The following is a 17,874-nucleotide window of genomic DNA, read 5'->3' as shown; positions in this document are numbered from 1 at the left end:
ATAAATTCAATGGAAAAGATTGTACATATTTTTTCATAAGTTTCGAGAAAACTTTGAAATTAATTATTTTATTGCATATTTTAATTTATAAAAGAATTATACGTTTTTTAAATTTTTGAAAGAAGTTCATTCTTCAAACTGAAGTAGAAGAGTGTGGTTGCCACCGCCGTGACCAGAACCTTTACTCTCAGTTTTGACTACAAAAAAAGACTCTCCTCATTTCTAGGTTTTGAAATTTTGTTAATTTTAGGATTAAATACTTTTTTGTTCCCTTAAATTGCAGTGAATTTTAGAATTAATTCATTTGCGAAACTTTATTTCAATTTAGTTTTTCATCTTTATAAATGCGTGAATTTAATCTTTTTACCAAATTTTGTTAAATTTATTTGATATTTTAAACGCATTTTATTATAATATTTGAGTTAACATTGAAATGAAAATGTGTCAAACAGTGTAAATAATTTAAATATTATTATGAAATGCATTTGAAACATTAGATAAATATAACAAAATTTGGTTAAAAAGACTAAATTCATGTATTTTTAAAGATGAAAGACTAAATTAGTCAAAAATTTTGAAGAGTGACTAATTTTAAATTTCACTAAAACTTAAAAGATCAAAAACATATTTAACCCTTAATTTTAATACTTTTTTTTTTACCACATATAACGTTTGGTTTTGAAGAACAACAAAAACAGTGAAGAAGAAACAATTTAATTCAATTCTTTATTTTCAACAAATTAAGAAGAAATTATCCAAAAAGAAAAACCTCAATAAAAATTTAACTTTGATCCATTTTTACCTTTTTAATCAGACAAATAGTTATAAATTGCCCCTATATGGGGTAAGGAAGATGAGAAGTACAAAAGGGAGCATTTTGAGTGTTTAAAACAACACTTGTTTTGTATTTCCCTTTGTATTCCATTCCATTCCATAGTCCTTTGCCTCTTATAGAGTTACTTACTTTACACGCTGCAGTGTCCTAATTTATGCAAAAGAATCTGAGGCTATGATTTAGAACTTGTGGGGGTTGGAAATATTTTCTTCCTTATCAAATGACCATTTTTTTTGGCACTACAATATACATCAATTATATATAGTCTCACTTTTCAAGCCAACCAAAAAGATTGACCACAAAATTAATGCCCATTTGTTGTTGTCACTGCCAAACTGTTATCTGTCATATTTTGATATGCTGTTTGCCTGTGATTAATCTCTTTCCTGCACATTAAACATACAAAAATCACTCCTTAGGTTCTTCAAATGTATTAAAGACTATCAAAAGAAAAGGTTAAATATATGGATAGAATTTGGTTGGATAAACTCAAGATATGTATTTCAGAGAATTTTTCCTTAAACTAAAATTAGCTTCTGCATAGACTAATTTACATTAGCTTCTCAAAAATCTGATTTTAACTTTTTCATAGATTAACTTTAACTCATGAACAAATTGATTTCTTTTGTTCTAGTTTTTTTCATCTAAAAGTGCCTATGGAGAAGTTTCCTCCAACAAACCCTTGTTCAAAAACCAGCTTTCATTCAAAAAACTAGAAAGTTGCAAGATATTAAACATCATTTCTATATGCTCAACTACTAATTAAGCTATCTAGTTTTATAATGGAAAAAGAATAGCCACAGTAACAACATAAAGATCCAAAGGGCACAGATGAAAAGCACTTTATAAGCTGCAAAGGGAAACCCAGATTTGGTGTTGTGTAAGAGTATAATAAACAAGTATCAGATTGTAAGAAAAACCTGAGACATTGCCATAGTGCATCATAATGAAGAAGACCAACAATTCTCCTCTTTCTTTCTCTATTCTGATCTCCACCACGTTTAACCACTGGTAATTGCTTAATGCCCTTGGCTTCCATCAACTCTTTGGCCATAGCCAAGGTAGTATTGGGATAGCAGGTCAAAATTCCTCGCACTCGTCCACGATAGCTCATCCCTCGAGTACAAACAGAGGAAACAAGGCATGTGTTTGACTGTCAAATATCCAATTTGAATTATCATTAGAGATTTGCAACAATGGAACACAGACAGTATAATAAATAACATCTTCAAGAATAAATTAGTGAAAATTCTATCCTAGAAGTATAGCATGAAGATCCAGACATGAATTTCAGTAATGTATTTTCTCAGCAGTTCATTTAAAAAAAGCAGTATTAGAACTCCAAAATCTTGAAGACAGTTTTCTAAGTCCAGTTTGTTGCAAAAAAGTATTCAGAAAACAGTTTTTGCCAACATTTGTTTTTCTTTTGCAGGAATTATACAACTTAGAAAAAAAAATGTTTCTATAACATTTTACAAGCAGACATGGCTCTCAAAAAGATAAATAGCAGGGGCATTTTCTACATACATCCACAACCACTAATCCACTCTTCAAAGGGTCATGAGATTCCTGAGACAGACACCTTCTTATGTCACCATATGTCAATATTCCTTCTAGAAAATCTTCTTTATCAACTACCAGCACACAATTCTGCTGGCTGTCATGCATCAATTTTATTGCATCTTTCAGGATTGCAGATGACAAAACCTTACAATATTGTTTCGACATTGCCTGAGAAACCTGATAACCAATAATAATAGAGTCAAGGCAACAGGATTTACAGATCAAAAAACAAGATAAGAAATCAACAGACTGCAGAGCTATCACCGAAAGATTGACAACGGAAATCATCAAAAGGAAATGCGAAAAATCTTTTTCTCAACCTGAAGATTGTCAAGAAGAAGTTCCTTGTCAATTGTTTCAAGATCAGCGCCATCCCCAACAACATGGAGCTCTAAATCATTCCCATCATTAACTTGTCTCCAGTTACCCTCATTATCATCTCCAGCATGTGAAACTGGAGAATATCCTCTTAGTGAGCTACTTGCATCGGGTGTATCACTCTCCTTCGCCTGGTTTGTCACTGAAGGAACCCATATTGCCAATCCAACAGCTGCCTGAGGGCAAGATTCACAAAGACAAATATGAGAATAATAAAATATAAGCAATTTTCACTACATTAAAAAGATGACTAATTTAAAAGTTAAGGGAGATGGGAAACCTGAATAAAACAAGGTTGAGGTTCAAAGTTAAAGCCACAGGTTCTGACTGATATAAAATACTACATGCATTTACAATGGTAGAGTAGTTGAAACAGAAGTATTAACGCTAATTACAAATATCTGCTATTTGGGCAAATTTCACAACAACTAAAAACTTGAATAATTTATCCCTTGCTAAAATATGCAAAACAGCATCACTCAATCAATGCTCTCTCTCATTCACTTAAGTCGAGATACCAAACATGGATGTTGAAAAAGAAAATACTAATTTCATTAAGCAACTGCGGCATTATGAGTTGTGTGAAAAGGAAAGAAGGTTGCATCGAAAAGAGAAAGTCGCCAACATAAGTAATAATGCCTACACATGAATTTGAAGTAACAGAAAATTATGCAATTCTTCTGTAACTGCATAGATGAAAACGATAATATACATTTCAACTTCATATCGAAACACAACAAAATCATAAAGAAAGAATTTCTCTTGCGACGGTGTAATATAAGATATATGGAATTATGGATAGCCATCAATATGACGCTGGAATTGTGTCAGTATACCAATAATCTCTAATAATTCAGCTGCCAAAAAGAAAGAGATTTACACTAGACACTTCTTTTTTACAATTGAGATTGACTCATCTTTCTTAGTCGTAGAAACTTGCAGAACAGCGGAAAACTACACATGCAACAAACTGCAATTTTCTTATTTTGCTAAGAGAATTTCAGTGAAGGGTTACCATGAGTGGAAGCAGTATCCTATAATCTTTTGTCAGCTCGAACAGAAGTAGAACTGAAGTCAAAGGAACAGAACAAACAGATGCTAATGTAGCCGCCATTCCAACCTGCAGAAGTTAGACTAACTTGTAACTATCGAATCTTTATCAGTCAAATGAATATTACTGTTAGCATTAACCCATTAAAAGAAATCCTTCCTACACTGGACAGAAAGCCAGCAGAAGAAGGATCTCCAGCAGCCTCCCAAAACTTTGCATTTTGCAGTGAGTTTTTTAAGAATAATAAATAATTGAAAATATTAAAATAAAATAATTTTTTCTTTTAATGTTAGAATTTATTTTCAAAACATATAAGAATAAAAAAAGAAGAAATAAAACAATTATATATAATATGATTTGAGGACTCAATATTTTAATATTTCAATGATGAAATTATAAAAGTATTACTTATCAGCTTTTTATTCATTAAAATAATTGTTTTTTATTCTACATTTTACTTTTCTTTTCTTCCTTACCAAACAATTTGAAAAATCATCTTACTTTTGATTCCTTTTCTTTACTTCTCCTTTCATTCTTTTCACTTTCTTTCCCAAACCAAACATACTCTTGCAGTATAGTCATCTTACCAGAGCATATGCCGGGGGCTGAGCAACAGCAGCATTTCCAGGAATTGCTGAATTAATAACTTCAGCGGAAAAGCCTCCAAATACAGCACCAGCTGCAGCACCTATCATTAAACTTGGTGCATAAAGACCACCAACTAGCCCAGATCCCTTGCAAAGAGCTGTTGCAATGACCTTAGAAACTACCAATTGAGTTAGAAGCCATATTCCAGGGGCTGAAGCACTCTTTCCAGTACGTAAAATTTCTTCCACATTTGTGAAACCCCAATACAATATTCCAGGATATTTAAGAGCAATAATCCCAGCCCCGAAGCCACCTAAAGCAGGGCAGACCACAGTAGGAATGCCAAATTTATCCTGAATAAACTTAAAAAATTTGGTGAACCAAGCAACCAAACGAGTCATGGCCACACTTATAACACCACAAAGCATTCCCAATATCAGGTATAGAGGTAGCTCTGCAAGCAACATCATGATCACATATCAGACTCAAGAATCATGGTAAGGTTCTCTTCTATTGAAAAACAAATAGTTGAGCTTAATACTGGTAGACAATAGAGCTTATGTACATGGAGCATAGTCAAAAACGTTTCAGTTCTATACAATGTCATCAAGGCTTTTTTGCATAAAACATTTCAAAAGACGAGAAAAAATAAAGTAAAATAAATAATTCTATTTGTGTAAGAGAGAGAGAAAAGAGAATATAATGAAAATTGTTTCGCAATTATGACACATACTCAACCTTCATGAATACAAAAATACCAGACAATTATTAGTTACTATATTTAGTGATACATTGACAGACATAATCCACATCTCTAACACTCCTTCTCAAGACATATATGTCATACGGGTTAAGTATGGTACAAATTGAAGGCGAATCACAACTGGACAACTGTTGAAATGTAATGTTCTTTTATTATCATGTATGGGATCCCTTCTTTAGGGTTAGGGTTAGGACTGATGACTCTTTGTATTCTGCCTATTTTTTCTTATATAAACAATGGTAAAACAGTAACAGTGATAGTTTTTCACTGTTTCATTTTCTCTAAACTTCCTCAAGTTGGTATCAAGAGCCAGAACATCTTTTCTGGTTCCTCTTCACTGTTTGTCACAGTGACTGTCGCCGTTCGCCGCTTGTCCGCCGTCTTCCGCCACCGTCCGCCCTGCCGGCCGCCGTCGCCGCCGGCGTGTCTTCTCCGGCGAAGTCAGGGTTAGGTGCGCCTCGAGAAGCGCAACCCATCCCCGCAAGTCACGTCCCCGGAATCCTCCGCACGCTCCGCCACGCGCCGCCACTCTCCGGCGGCCTTCAAGCGCGTGTTCACCACGCGCCGCCTTCCCGGCGCCGGAATCGCACCGCGCCACTGTCGTTCGACTCGCCGGAGCCTCCTGGATCTGTTTGTGCTCTTGTTTCTCTGTTTTGGTGGCCATAGCTTGTACCTAGGGTTTCTTCTCAAAAGTTAAGTTTTTTTTTAATGGCTTCTGCGGCTGCTGGAATGGCTCCCTCTCTGTCAGCTACTCCTATTATTACTTCTGCAAAACTGAACTGGAAAAATTACTCCTCTTGGTCAGCTTCGGTGGAGTTGTGGTTTCTTGGTCAAGGCTATCATGATCATCTTGAAAAAGAGGTCTCTACTATTTCAGAGGAAGAGAAACCTAAGTGGCAGAAATTGGATTTTCAGTTGTGTGCTGTTTTATGGCAATCGGTTGAGCAAGGGGTCTTAGACATTTTGAGACCTTACAAGACATGCTTCTCTTTTTGGAAAAGGGCACAAGACATTTTTGCTAACGACATTCAGCGCCTCTTTGATGCAACTCAAAGAGTAGCCTCACTCAAGCAAATCAATCATGATATGGTTTCTCATATAGGAAAGGCTAGGGCTGCGGTAGAAGAATTGAAGAGTTTTTTTGTAGCTGATTCATTAGACGATATCAATAAAAAACTTGATAAGTTTTACATGGTCTTAATTTTGAGGAGCCTGCACTCGAGTTTTGATCATGTGCGTGATCAAGTTTTAGCTGGTGATCAAATTCCTTCAATGGACAACTTAGTTACTAGACTTCTTCGTGTACCTACCTTGGTCAAAGATGAAAGTTCAATTGATGTTTTTGAAACATCAGCAATGGTAGCACCACGAGGAAGAGGAGGAGGTCGGAGCAACCGTGGAGGACGTGGTGGTCGAAGTGGGCGTCCTCAATGCTCATATTGTAATAGAATGGGCCATACCCAAGACAAGTGTTATTCCTTACATGGTTTTCCTGATAAAGCTGCTCATGTGTCCAAGTCTGATCATTCAGAATCTAGATTTTCTGATGAAGAGTACCAAGAATTTTTGAGGTACAAATCTGAGAAGTCCAACAATCCTGGCCCATCCTCTTCAATGTCAACTGCATGCATTTCTCAATCTGTGGAAGGTCTTAGTCCATGGATTCTTGATTCAGGTGCCTCCGATCATGTCTCTGGTAACATTTCCTCATTTTCCTCCATATCCTCTCCCAAAATTCCTCATTTTATTACTGTTGCAAGTGGATCCAAAGTGGCATCTCAAGGAATTGGCAAAGTTTCTTTATCTCCTTCACTAAATTTAAATTCTGTTTTGTACATTCCTCATTGTTCTTACAATTTAATCTCCTTGAGTCAATTGACTCGTTCCTTAAATTGTTCTGTAACCTTTACTGCTAATTCCTTTGCTATACAGGAACATGGTACGGGTCGTCTGATTGGAGAAGGACATGAGTCACGGGGACTTTATTTCCTAAAACCAAGCTCCTCGGTATCTTGTTTTGCAACTTCATCCCCAAAACTTTTGCATGATCGTTTGGGTCACCCAAGTTTGTCCAAGTTGAAGTTGATGGTTCCAAGTCTCAAACACATTCAAGCCTTAGATTGTGAATCGTGTCAGTTAGGAAAGCATGTTAGATCTTCCTTCCCTAGAAAGTCTGAGACACGATGTAATTTTGCTTTTTCTACTATTCATTCTGATGTTTGGGGACCAAGTCGTGTCACTTCTTTTGGTTTTAACTATTTTGTAACGTTCATTGATGAATTCTCTCGTTGTACTTGGGTTTATCTAATGAAAGAAAGATCTGAACTTTTATCCATATTTGTGTCCTTCTTTAATGAAATTAAGAACCAATTTGGGAAGACAATTAAAATTCTCAGAAGTGATAATGCTAAGGAATATTTTTCTGCTGCGTTTTCCTCTTTTTTATCTTCCCATGGAATTTTACATCAGTCCACATGTCCTCACACTCCACAACAAAATGGCATAGCCGAAAGAAAGAATAGACACCTTATTGAAACTGCACGCTCTCTAATGTTGAATACTAATGTTCCTGTTCATCATTGGGGAGATGCAGTCCTCACTGCTTGTTTTCTAATCAATAGGATGCCTTCTTCTTCTATTGAAAATAAAGTTCCTCACTCGATAATTTTTCCAAATGATCCTTTGTATCGTGTCTCTCCACGTGTGTTTGGATGTACTTGTTTTGTTCATAATGTCTCTCCAGGTCTTGATAAACTTTCTGCAAAGGCTATTAAGTGTGTCTTTTTGGGATATTCTCGCCTTCAGAAAGGGTATAAATGTTATTCTCCCTCAACCAAAAGGTATTATATGTCTGCTGATGTTACATTCTTTGAGGACACACCTTTTTTCTTGTCCTCCATGGAGGAGAGTTCATCTGTTCAACAGGTCCTTCCTTTACCATCCTGTGATCCCTTGGTCATTCCTGAAACTCAACCTCCCACTCAGAATGACAATGACATTGTTCAACCACCTCTTCTCACATATCAGCGTCGCACTCCAAGGACTCCTTCCTTGCCTGAAGACCCCTTGGACTCAAATCCTTCTCCACCAGATTCTCGAATCATGGATCCTTCATCCTCTTCGTCTTCTCTTGACTCCGATCATCCTTGGCCTATTGCCCTTCGAAAAGGTATTCGCTCTACTCGTAATCCACATCCTATTTATAATTTTTTGAGTTATCATCGTTTGTCTCCTCCATATTTCTCTTTTGTTTCCTCCTTGTCTACTATTAAGGTTCCTAAGAATGTTGATGAGGCACTTGGTCATCCTGGATGGCGACAAGCCATGATTGATGAAATGCAGGCACTTGAACACAGTGGGACTTGGGAACTTGTCTCTCTTCCTCCTGGTAAGAAGCCTGTGGGCTGTAGATGGGTCTATGCTATTAAGGTTGGTCCTAATGGTGCTGTAGATCGACTCAAAGCCCGTCTCGTAGCTAAGGGGTATACTCAGGTTTATGGCCTTGACTACTGTGATACTTTTTCTCCTGTGGCTAAAACCAGTTCTGTTCGTCTTTTCCTTGCTATGGCTGCCATTCGCCAATGGCCTTTGTATCAGTTGGACATTAAAAATGCCTTTCTTCATGGTGATCTGGAAGAGGAGATATACATGGAGCAACCTCCTGGGTTTGTTGCTCAGGGGGAGTCTGGGTTAGTTTGTAAGTTACGTCGTTCTCTCTATGGCTTGAAGCAATCTCCTCGAGCTTGGTTTGGTAAATTTAGTCGTGTTGTGCAGAATTTTGGATTGAAACGTTGTGAAGCGGATCATTCAGTATTTTATGGTCATACTTCTCCCGACAAATGTGTTTATCTTATGGTTTATGTTGATGATATTGTTATCACAGGAAATGATATCACTAGAATTGCTCAATTGAAGAACCATTTGTTTAGCCACTTTCAGACCAAAGACCTGGGTCGTCTTAAATATTTCCTTGGCATTGAAGTGGCACAATCAAAAGAAGGTGTCATCATTGCACAGAGAAAATATGCTCTTGATATTTTGGAGGAAACAGGCCTGACAAATTGCAAGCCCATTGATAGCCCTATGGACTCAAATCAAAAGTTAACAAGAGATCAAGGTGAACTTTTCTCAGATCCAGAGAGATATAGAAGGTTGGTTGGAAAACTCATCTACCTTACTATAACAAGACCTGATCTTTCTTATCCAGTGGGAGTTGTAAGTCAATTTATGCAAAATCCCCACATTGATCATTGGAATGCTGTGATTCGCATTCTCAGATATGTGAAAGGGAACCCAGGACAAGGATTGTTGTATGAGAACAAGGGAAGTACTCAAGTTGTAGCATATTGTGATGCAGATTGGGCTGGTTGTCCAATTGATAGAAGATCTACCACAGGGTATTGTGTATTCCTTGGAGGGAACCTTGTTTCTTGGAAAAGTAAGAAACAAAGTGTTGTTGCTCGATCTAGTGCAGAGGCGGAATATCGATCTATGGCTCTAGCTACATGTGAACTAGTGTGGATTAAACAACTCCTTCAAGAGTTGAAATTTTGTGAAAATGAGCAGATGAAGTTATGTTGTGACAATCAAGCAGCCCTTCACATTGCCTCCAATCCGGTGTTTCATGAGAGAACAAAGCATATAGAAATTGATTGTCATTTTGTTAGAGAGAAATTACTATCCAAGGATCTTGTTACTGAGTTTGTCGGCTCTAATGAACAACTTGCAGACATTCTAACTAAATCTTTAAGAGGGCCTAGAATTCAATTTATATGTTCCAAGCTTGGAGCATATGATCTATATGCTCCAGCTTGAGGGGGAGTGTTGAAATGTAATGTTCTTTTATTATCATGTATGGGATCCCTTCTTTAGGGTTAGGGTTAGGACTGATGACTCTTTGTATTCTGCCTATTTTTTCTTATATAAACAATGGTAAAACAGTAACAGTGATAGTTTTTCACTGTTTCATTTTCTCTAAACTTCCTCAAGTACAACCATACTTAGATGCAGTTGTGGAAAAATGAAGTCCCATATTGGTAAGTAATACAGAACACAAGTGCATATAAAGCAAGGGAAGGGATGTCAAGTCGAACTGGTCAAGTCATTTTGGACAGACAATCCTATTCGAGTTGAAGTCAAAATCACAAGATCTGTCCTCACACTTCACCACATAGAAAAACTTGCATGGCCAGATCACAATTTCCAACATATTATTATAGAGTTGCATTTATACATTGACTAGTGGCCTATTTATAAATGTTATTGAAGTTTTTTGGCAAAAATACTGGATAGAATAGTTTAAGTTATCTTTTAAGAAACTTTGCAAGAGCTGTTTTCTGTTGTATCTGTCAGTGAGAGTCCTAGGGTGGACTTTATATTGTTTGGTTATCTCTCTCTTTGTACTTTTGTTGCAAGATACACCTCTCTCTCTCTCTCTCTCCTGCCTCATGTGCAGCTTCTTTGCATGGCTCAATCAAGGGGTGTGACATCCACACACCACCTTCTGGTCACCAAAGCAATGCCGTATCACTTCCTTTGGTTTTGTTTACCTTTCTGATCCATCTTTCAACCCTCTTTTCACTTTCCACTACTGGTTGAAGTGTAGAGCATGTTGAACACCTTGTGTAATGGGTTTCTGTTTTTACCCTTTCCTTCCCCAAAAATGTTTTTAGGACCGTCCACTCTTTTTTGTGCCTCCCACAATTACTTCAGAAAAGCTTAATGGCAAAATTTATCTTGGTTTGCAGCTGTTAAGCTTTAGGTACTTGATCAAGGTTTCCGTGATCACTTGAAAAAGGATAAAAGTGAAATATCATTAAAAGTGTTGGAAGAAGCAAGATTTTCAACTTCGTGCTCTACTGTGGCAACCTGCGGAACCCAATATCTTGGGAACCCTGAGAACAGCTAAAATGTGTAAATCCTTTAGGAAGAAGGCTTAGAGTACTATTGCAGAAGATATTAGCAACTTTAAGATTTTGCCCATAAACTTGTATCTCTTAACAAACAAATCATGACATGACATCTTTTGTTATTGAAGGTCAATATGTTGTTGAGGAGTTAAATATGTTCTTAGAAATTATTCTAGTAGATATTGGGTTTAGGATTTTGGATTTAGACTTAATAATTACTCTACCATACTCAGTTTTAATAATTATTCCAACAGGTACTAAGAAATGTGAAAGTCTTAGGAAGTCATAAGTATTTTTCATAATTCATATATGCAATACTTTCACCAAAATCTTCAAGAATTGTGCCATTAATCTCGTCAAAAGAATCAATAATATGAGATAATAGATGAGAAAAGGCACATATGATGACAAACCGAAAACTACATGTATTAATACAAAGCAGGCTTAAAGAAAAGTACCAGCAGCAGATTTCAAATCATACTCGGGTATCGTAAAAGCTGATTTGATCCCCTGTAAAACATTTGATACAGTTGATGAGATAACAGAAGCCAATATAATCATGGCAGTTGTAAATGGGGGAGAGTTCTCTGCTCGGAGAGGCCTCAGCACAGTTTCAATAGCAAAGAAACAACCAGCAACTGGTGCATTGAAGCCTGAAGAGAAGAAAATTGAAAGCTAAAATTTGAAAACTGTATATAACAGTTTATTATATTTAATTCAAAGCTCTATATAAAAAATCATTCAGAAGCTGCTAAAGAGTATTGAGTAAACTTAATGCTCATCAAAAAGTTATTAAGGTCAGTTCAACTTATTTCCTGTGACATAACAGAAAGATTAAATGCCACATGGCTACAAACTTATTAGCTAAAACAATTCATTACTTATGAGATAACATCAACAACACATTTTTTTTCATAAAAGAATAATTTAAGACGGGAAAGGGAACAGGAGGATCAATCACAAATCCTCTTAGGTCACAAGAAGGGAGGAGCAGGGGGGAAAAAATAGCTGATATAAGCACCCCAAGTTTCTTTTCTTGTCTGACCCTACCCTTTTACAACAGGTAACTAAATATTGAGCTGAGTGTTAAGCTAGAATTAAAAAGAATAAATGGAAAGAAACTAAAACCAAAAATTCTTCTCCTCTTTTCTGGGACAAGGCCAGTTTCCTTATTCCCAAACCTCAGTCCATGGTCATTATCAAGGGAATGGAGCAGTTTGTTCATGTACTTAGTTTTCTCTCAGTACAGTTATTTTTCTTTTGTTTCTTTAAGGGGGGAAGTTTAAAATTTCTCAACTGTCCATTCTCTTTTTCCTTACAAGTTTCTTTTGTAAAAAAAAAAAAAAGGGAAAAAAAGAGAGATAAATCTCGGACTAGTTGTTAGAAAGGGCTGCATATGGAGGCTCTGAATAAAAAGGCTGAGTGAAACTTAAGAGTGCAGCCATTGGGAAAATGCAGTGCTAGATAAGGATGCAGGAATTATGGGATGCCAAAGTGCCATATCAAAAAGTATGACATATTCAGTGGAGTAATTAAGTGGTTTTGTTCTCACCTATTGACAGCAATTTTTTAAGGAAAATTTCAACATGTGATGGGAGCTAATCAGTAAAAGGAAATACCACCCTGTGAAGAATGGCAGTCGCAAGGGCTGGGATTTTTTCAGAAGATAGTGATCAGATATCCCTCTGCAATAGAAATGCTATACAGGGTATGTTCAGCTATGTTGTTACTATCAAGTGTCAAGCTATAGCAGTTGTCATTCTTCTTTTATGAAAAGAAAGGGTAGAAAAAAACTAATAACACATCATGTATACTGGGATATATTAAGGAAAAACTACAATGAGTACAAACATCTTGGCAGGCATATGGTGAACCAATAAATAAATTTCTCCTGTAGCAATTTTTCGTTGATTAAATCACCATTGAAAACATTCAAGGAGGTTTAAATAACCAGAATATGAAATGAACTGTTAAACTCCAATAGAGAGAGACAAACTAGGCTGAAACCATGTACATTTTAGACAACACAGATATTTTATTTATATTGAGAAAAAAAAAGAATCAATACAATAAATAGAGGAAATTTGATATCCTCTGACAATAAAGATATGATATATGGGAATAAATAAAAAAATCCTAATAATACATATATAATCTAGACATTCCTCGTTATATAGAATAGAATCAGCACCTTATTTTTATAATGATAACAATATTCCTTATTGTATGGGATTAGCACCTTATTTCTATAATTATAGCATGAACAAACATCAAATGCATTTTAAAAAGTGACTTTGACAATATTGCAGGCTACCTGACGAAATTCCAGCGGCTGCACCAGCAGCAACAAGTGCTATTTTCCTTTCTCTGTTGTGTTCCATTATTAGCGAGAATCCATTGGCACATGACTTCCCAATATCAACACTAGGACCTTCAGGCCCCAATGAACAGCCAGTACCTAAAGTAACTGCAGCCTGAATAGCCTTTATTGTCGGAAAGATTCCTGCAAGAAAATCAAAACCTTGTGTTTGAGAGGCCGTGGATTGCTTTATTTGGTCCAGTATTTCCAGTAAACCACACATCATTCCGACAATGACTCCTCCAGTGACAGGTATTAAAAGGATTCGATGCCATGTATCAGCCAATCTCTGAATACGAAGCCAGGCAGCACCCTCAATTGGAGTACCAGCCCATACCCATTCATGTATTATATGCACCTAGATTACCACATTCCAGTATACGTCAGATAAATCATCTTCCTCAACAAGTTTGGCAAAGATCGTTAGTAAAATTAGAATTTGTATAACCAGATAGCCCATAACCAAATGATTCCGGTGTTTGATGTATGATAGAAACAAAAAAAACAGGTATCAAAGATAGTTTGCAAACCATGACAACATAATTTATAAATGCCCAAATTCTCACAAGACAACATTGTGAATACAAAAGTCTACAACTACAAGCAAGCCTTTTTACAGTAGATGGGGTCGACTACATGGCTCAAATGATATCATAATGTTTGATTGTACTTGTTTCTCCTAAAATTTTTAGTAGTCTCCTTCTTCCTCTAAACACTAGGCTACCTCCATCTGAGCTATTTGCCTTACTGCTGCTTGTGTAGGAGTTGGTCCTCTACACACATGACTAAACCAACTAAAGTAATCTCAATAATTGAAGTAATAAACAAATAAAAACAGCTACAAAAAGACTTATAGATGATATAGCTTCCAACGAAGAAATAGAAGAAAAAGGGAACTTGTAATCATTTCAGTCAATCATGATTTATGCAGGGCAAGACCAAACTCACCAAAGCTCTAGCATATCATGTTTGTTCTTGGATTTTGCAAATAGATCAGAATGTCTGGCCAAAGAAAATATATATTACGTAGAAGCTAGCCAATGAAGAGGCAGACCAACAAAGCACATGATAGCAAATTTCCACAAGGATAAAAGCTAACAAAAATCCACAAAAACAAAAAAGATGCATACACCCTCAAGGCCACTCTGGTTGGGTGAAGTGTTCAGACACATGCTTTATACACCAGATAAGATAACTACAGCGTATATTATGGGTTGTCTAATTCATAAACCACCTCTACTTCTAATAATTTAAGACACTACTTACTTCAATTCCAAGTTTAAACATTATTAGAGAAATTCTTATGAACTTTGACAGCTCTACAATAGTTGCAGTCCAATAAGAAAACAAACAGTCTAAATAAGATCTGGGTTGCTGAAACACAAGTCTTACTAACTCTTTCTACTAACATTATACTATGTTATGTTTTTGTTCCTATCCACTGAGATCCACGCTCACATTACATCTTGCATCCATTAAATGAACTTGTATAACAAAAAGACAAACAAAGTGCAACCAATGCTAAGAACAAGCGAGCAACTCAAAATATGTTCTTTGGTGAGAGACTAACAACAGCAACACTGTTAACCTTTTCATTAATGGATAGAGTTGACTACATGAATTAGATGACACTATTGAGTTCATCCATAAATCCACAATTGCAAGCATCTCAAAAACTGTTACCTAGTGAGAAATTAACAATGATGACCATCAATTACTTTACTAATGGTTGGAATTGGATACATGAATTAGATGACACTATTGAGTTCATCCATAAATCCACAATGGCAAGCATCTCAAAAACTGTTACCTAGTGAGAAATTAACAATGATGACCATCAATTACTTTACTAATGGTTGGAATTGGCTACATGAATTAAATGGCACCATAGTGTTTATTTGTAGTCCACTATAAGCAACCAGCGCAAAAACAAGCTAAAATCCACTCAAGCAAAGCAACTCAAAAACCCTCCTTTAGAGAGAGATTAACAAAAGCAATAACCATCAAGCCTTTACCAACGAAAGGATTTGCGACACAGATAGAATTACCCCATTCAACGATAAATCATGTCTACGCACAAACTATAGACCTCTAAATCCTTCCTAATGGTTTCAACAATAGTTTTTATAGGTCTCCCTCTACATCCAGCAACTGGAATCATACTTGGCAAGCACCTGGCTCTGGTATATGTTTCTTGTAATTACCCTGTCCATCACGTGTTACATTATAATTAGAAGACTTCCTTTAAAGAGAATCCAACATGTACTAAGTGCCAACCACCTAAAGCAAGTGTGAGAGGGGAGGCATAGGCCATAGTGGCATGTTTATATGGCAGAATTGTGGCTTTCCACCAATCACCGTTATAACACAGCTAAGTGCTAGGTGAATTTTGGTAGGCAATACAGAGGGTTGGTGGAGAAAACTCCGTAAGTACCCAGATTTCTCGACAGATAATTTGACACAACGTCATGGTTTTTGGACTCTCTACGACCATAATTGCATCCACATTTGTCTACAAAGTCAAGGATCCCAGTTAAACTACATCTTAAAACCTTGGTAACTATTCATTTGACTATGTCCACCATCATGTGATCTATTAGTCAAAAATAACTGAGAGATCAAGATAAAAAGATAGAAATTTTGGCATACCCCTTTATTGAAAAAGGCAACAAAGAGGCCAGTTGTGAGTCCAATGAGGCCACCAATGAGTAGCAACGCCCATTCAGGAGGTGCACTGTCGCCAAGGACCTCAACAGAAGAATCAAGATCCACATCGTGGTGATGCCGGTTCTGTTCCCTTCTATCTCTATCCCTGTCTCTATCTCTATCTTCTTCCTTCTCAACGCGCTTTAAACTCTGTCGGTGACCCGGCAACCTTAACAAATCCCTCAAACCTTTGTTGTTGCTGTTGATGCCGCCGCCGCCGCCATTGACGACGGCCAATTCCGACCCTCGAGCTTCCACGTCATCCTCCGACAGCCCCAGAAGACGGCGCTGATCGTTCTCCGACATCGAAAAACTCCCTCAGATTCCTTCCACACCCATCAACCAAAGGCTCCCGCTTTCCAAAACCCACTTCTCAAATCGCGTGAATTCCAAAACCCGTGTCTCAAATCTCGTGGATTTCAAAACCCATTTGAATGGAGCCTAGGAGAAGGAAAGGATCTTGCGGAGTCACTGTTCCATGTGACGCATAAAATGGAAATGGCGTTAGGCACGTTTCCAATCACTTTGTTTTAGCATTCAATCAAAATCGAAAACACTGTTTGCGTCTTCTTTACTTCTCACAACACAACCTTCTCTGCCTTGTCTTCTTCCCCTCCCAGAAAGCGTGTTTTCATCAAGATTGAAAACAACGTCCACCCTTTTTTTTCATAATTTCCAATTTGTGGCACTTCAAAAATAGTTGTATAATAATTGGTACATAATTTAATTGTTATATAACAATTACAATTTAATAGTCACTCAGAGTACAATGTTTTTGACATTTTTTAACTAAATATTAGAAAAATGGTGAGATATCAACTATATTCAAAACGTAACTTTAAATTTAAAAAAGTTAGTTTAATGATCTCTTTGCTGTATACATAAAAAAGTACATAACAACTAAATTATTTGAGAAACCACTATAATGTTGGAATAATCATTTATAAATGACCAATTAATCATATAAATAAGGTGTAATTACCAATTATGCCTTCCTTCACACTCAATTAACATTTTTTCATAAGACAAGGATCGAACACATATTCATCCAATCTTACTCTCACGTATTCATCCAATCTCAAGATATTCATTCAATCTTAAGGTAAGTGCACAACCAATCCAATCAATACATGTTTCGTGATAACTCTTATAAATCTAGCATTATATTATCACTCATCATAATCAAACATATTATTATTAAAATAATAATTCATTAAATAACACACAGGACTCAAACCTAAGTCCTCTTAACACAATGAAGTACTCTTAACCATTTGAATTCATTTTATTCCACATCATATAAGTCAGTATTAGATGTCATAAAGGCTCACACTGCCTGCGTTTATTAATTTTCTCAGGTCTTACACCAATCTCATTGCTCATCTTTTAACACTAAAACATGTCTGCTTAACACCATTTTCTCAATGACTATATCAAAGAGTTTGCAAGCTCTAGTAGATTGATATCTGACAAAAACCATAGCCTCACTTTTATCCTCGAGTTTAGTTCTTCATTGGTCAGGCACATGTTGAAATGTTAGTGATCCAAACACCATGAAATGACCTATTGTTGGTTTCACTTCAGACCAGTTTTCCAAGGGCACCTTTCCTTCTAATCTTTTAGTAGGACATATGTTAATGATATAAATAGATTATTGTCAAATGTGTCAAACGGTGTAAACAATTCAACTACAATCATAAATTGCGTTTAAAATGTCAAATA

At 36.3% G+C, this 17,874-nt stretch overlaps 1 protein-coding gene across 1 annotated transcript; it reads right to left on the bottom strand.

The window, feature by feature from the left end:
- Positions 1-770: 770 nt before the first annotated feature.
- Positions 771-16,821, bottom strand: LOC114193285 (chloride channel protein CLC-f). The gene is made up of 9 exons (XM_028083018.1): positions 16,096-16,821; positions 13,402-13,804; positions 11,546-11,740; positions 4,415-4,869; positions 3,792-3,896; positions 2,719-2,952; positions 2,363-2,575; positions 1,756-1,988; positions 771-1,221 (listed from the first exon to the last, which is right to left on the bottom strand). Exons 1-9 carry the CDS (start codon positions 16,456-16,458, stop codon positions 1,140-1,142), a joined length of 2,283 nt encoding a protein of 760 aa, XP_027938819.1. The 5' UTR covers positions 16,459-16,821; the 3' UTR covers positions 771-1,139.
- Between the last annotated feature and the right edge of the window lie 1,053 nt (positions 16,822-17,874).

The sequence above is a fragment of the Vigna unguiculata genome, chromosome 1, assembly GCF_004118075.2.
Source record: "Vigna unguiculata cultivar IT97K-499-35 chromosome 1, ASM411807v1, whole genome shotgun sequence".
Classification (NCBI taxonomy): domain Eukaryota; kingdom Viridiplantae; phylum Streptophyta; class Magnoliopsida; order Fabales; family Fabaceae; genus Vigna; species Vigna unguiculata.
The sequence above is the reverse complement of the archived record's forward strand: the minus strand, read 5'-3'. Positions and strand labels throughout refer to the sequence as shown.

What these genes read in the sequence shown, in the direction of transcription:
- LOC114193285 (XM_028083018.1), bottom strand. Translation starts at nt 16,458, where the DNA reads ATGTCGGAGAACGATCAGCGCCGTCTTCTGGGGCTGTCGGAGGATGAC. An exon ending in AGCCCCCGGCATATGCTCTG is followed by an intron (nt 3,897 to 4,414) that starts GTAAGATGACTA and finishes TAACTTCTGCAG; the next exon opens with GTTGGAATGGCGGCTACATT. An exon ending in GTGGATTAGTGGTTGTGGAT is followed by an intron (nt 1,989 to 2,362) that starts GTATGTAGAAAA and finishes GATATTTGACAG; the next exon opens with TCAAACACATGCCTTGTTTC.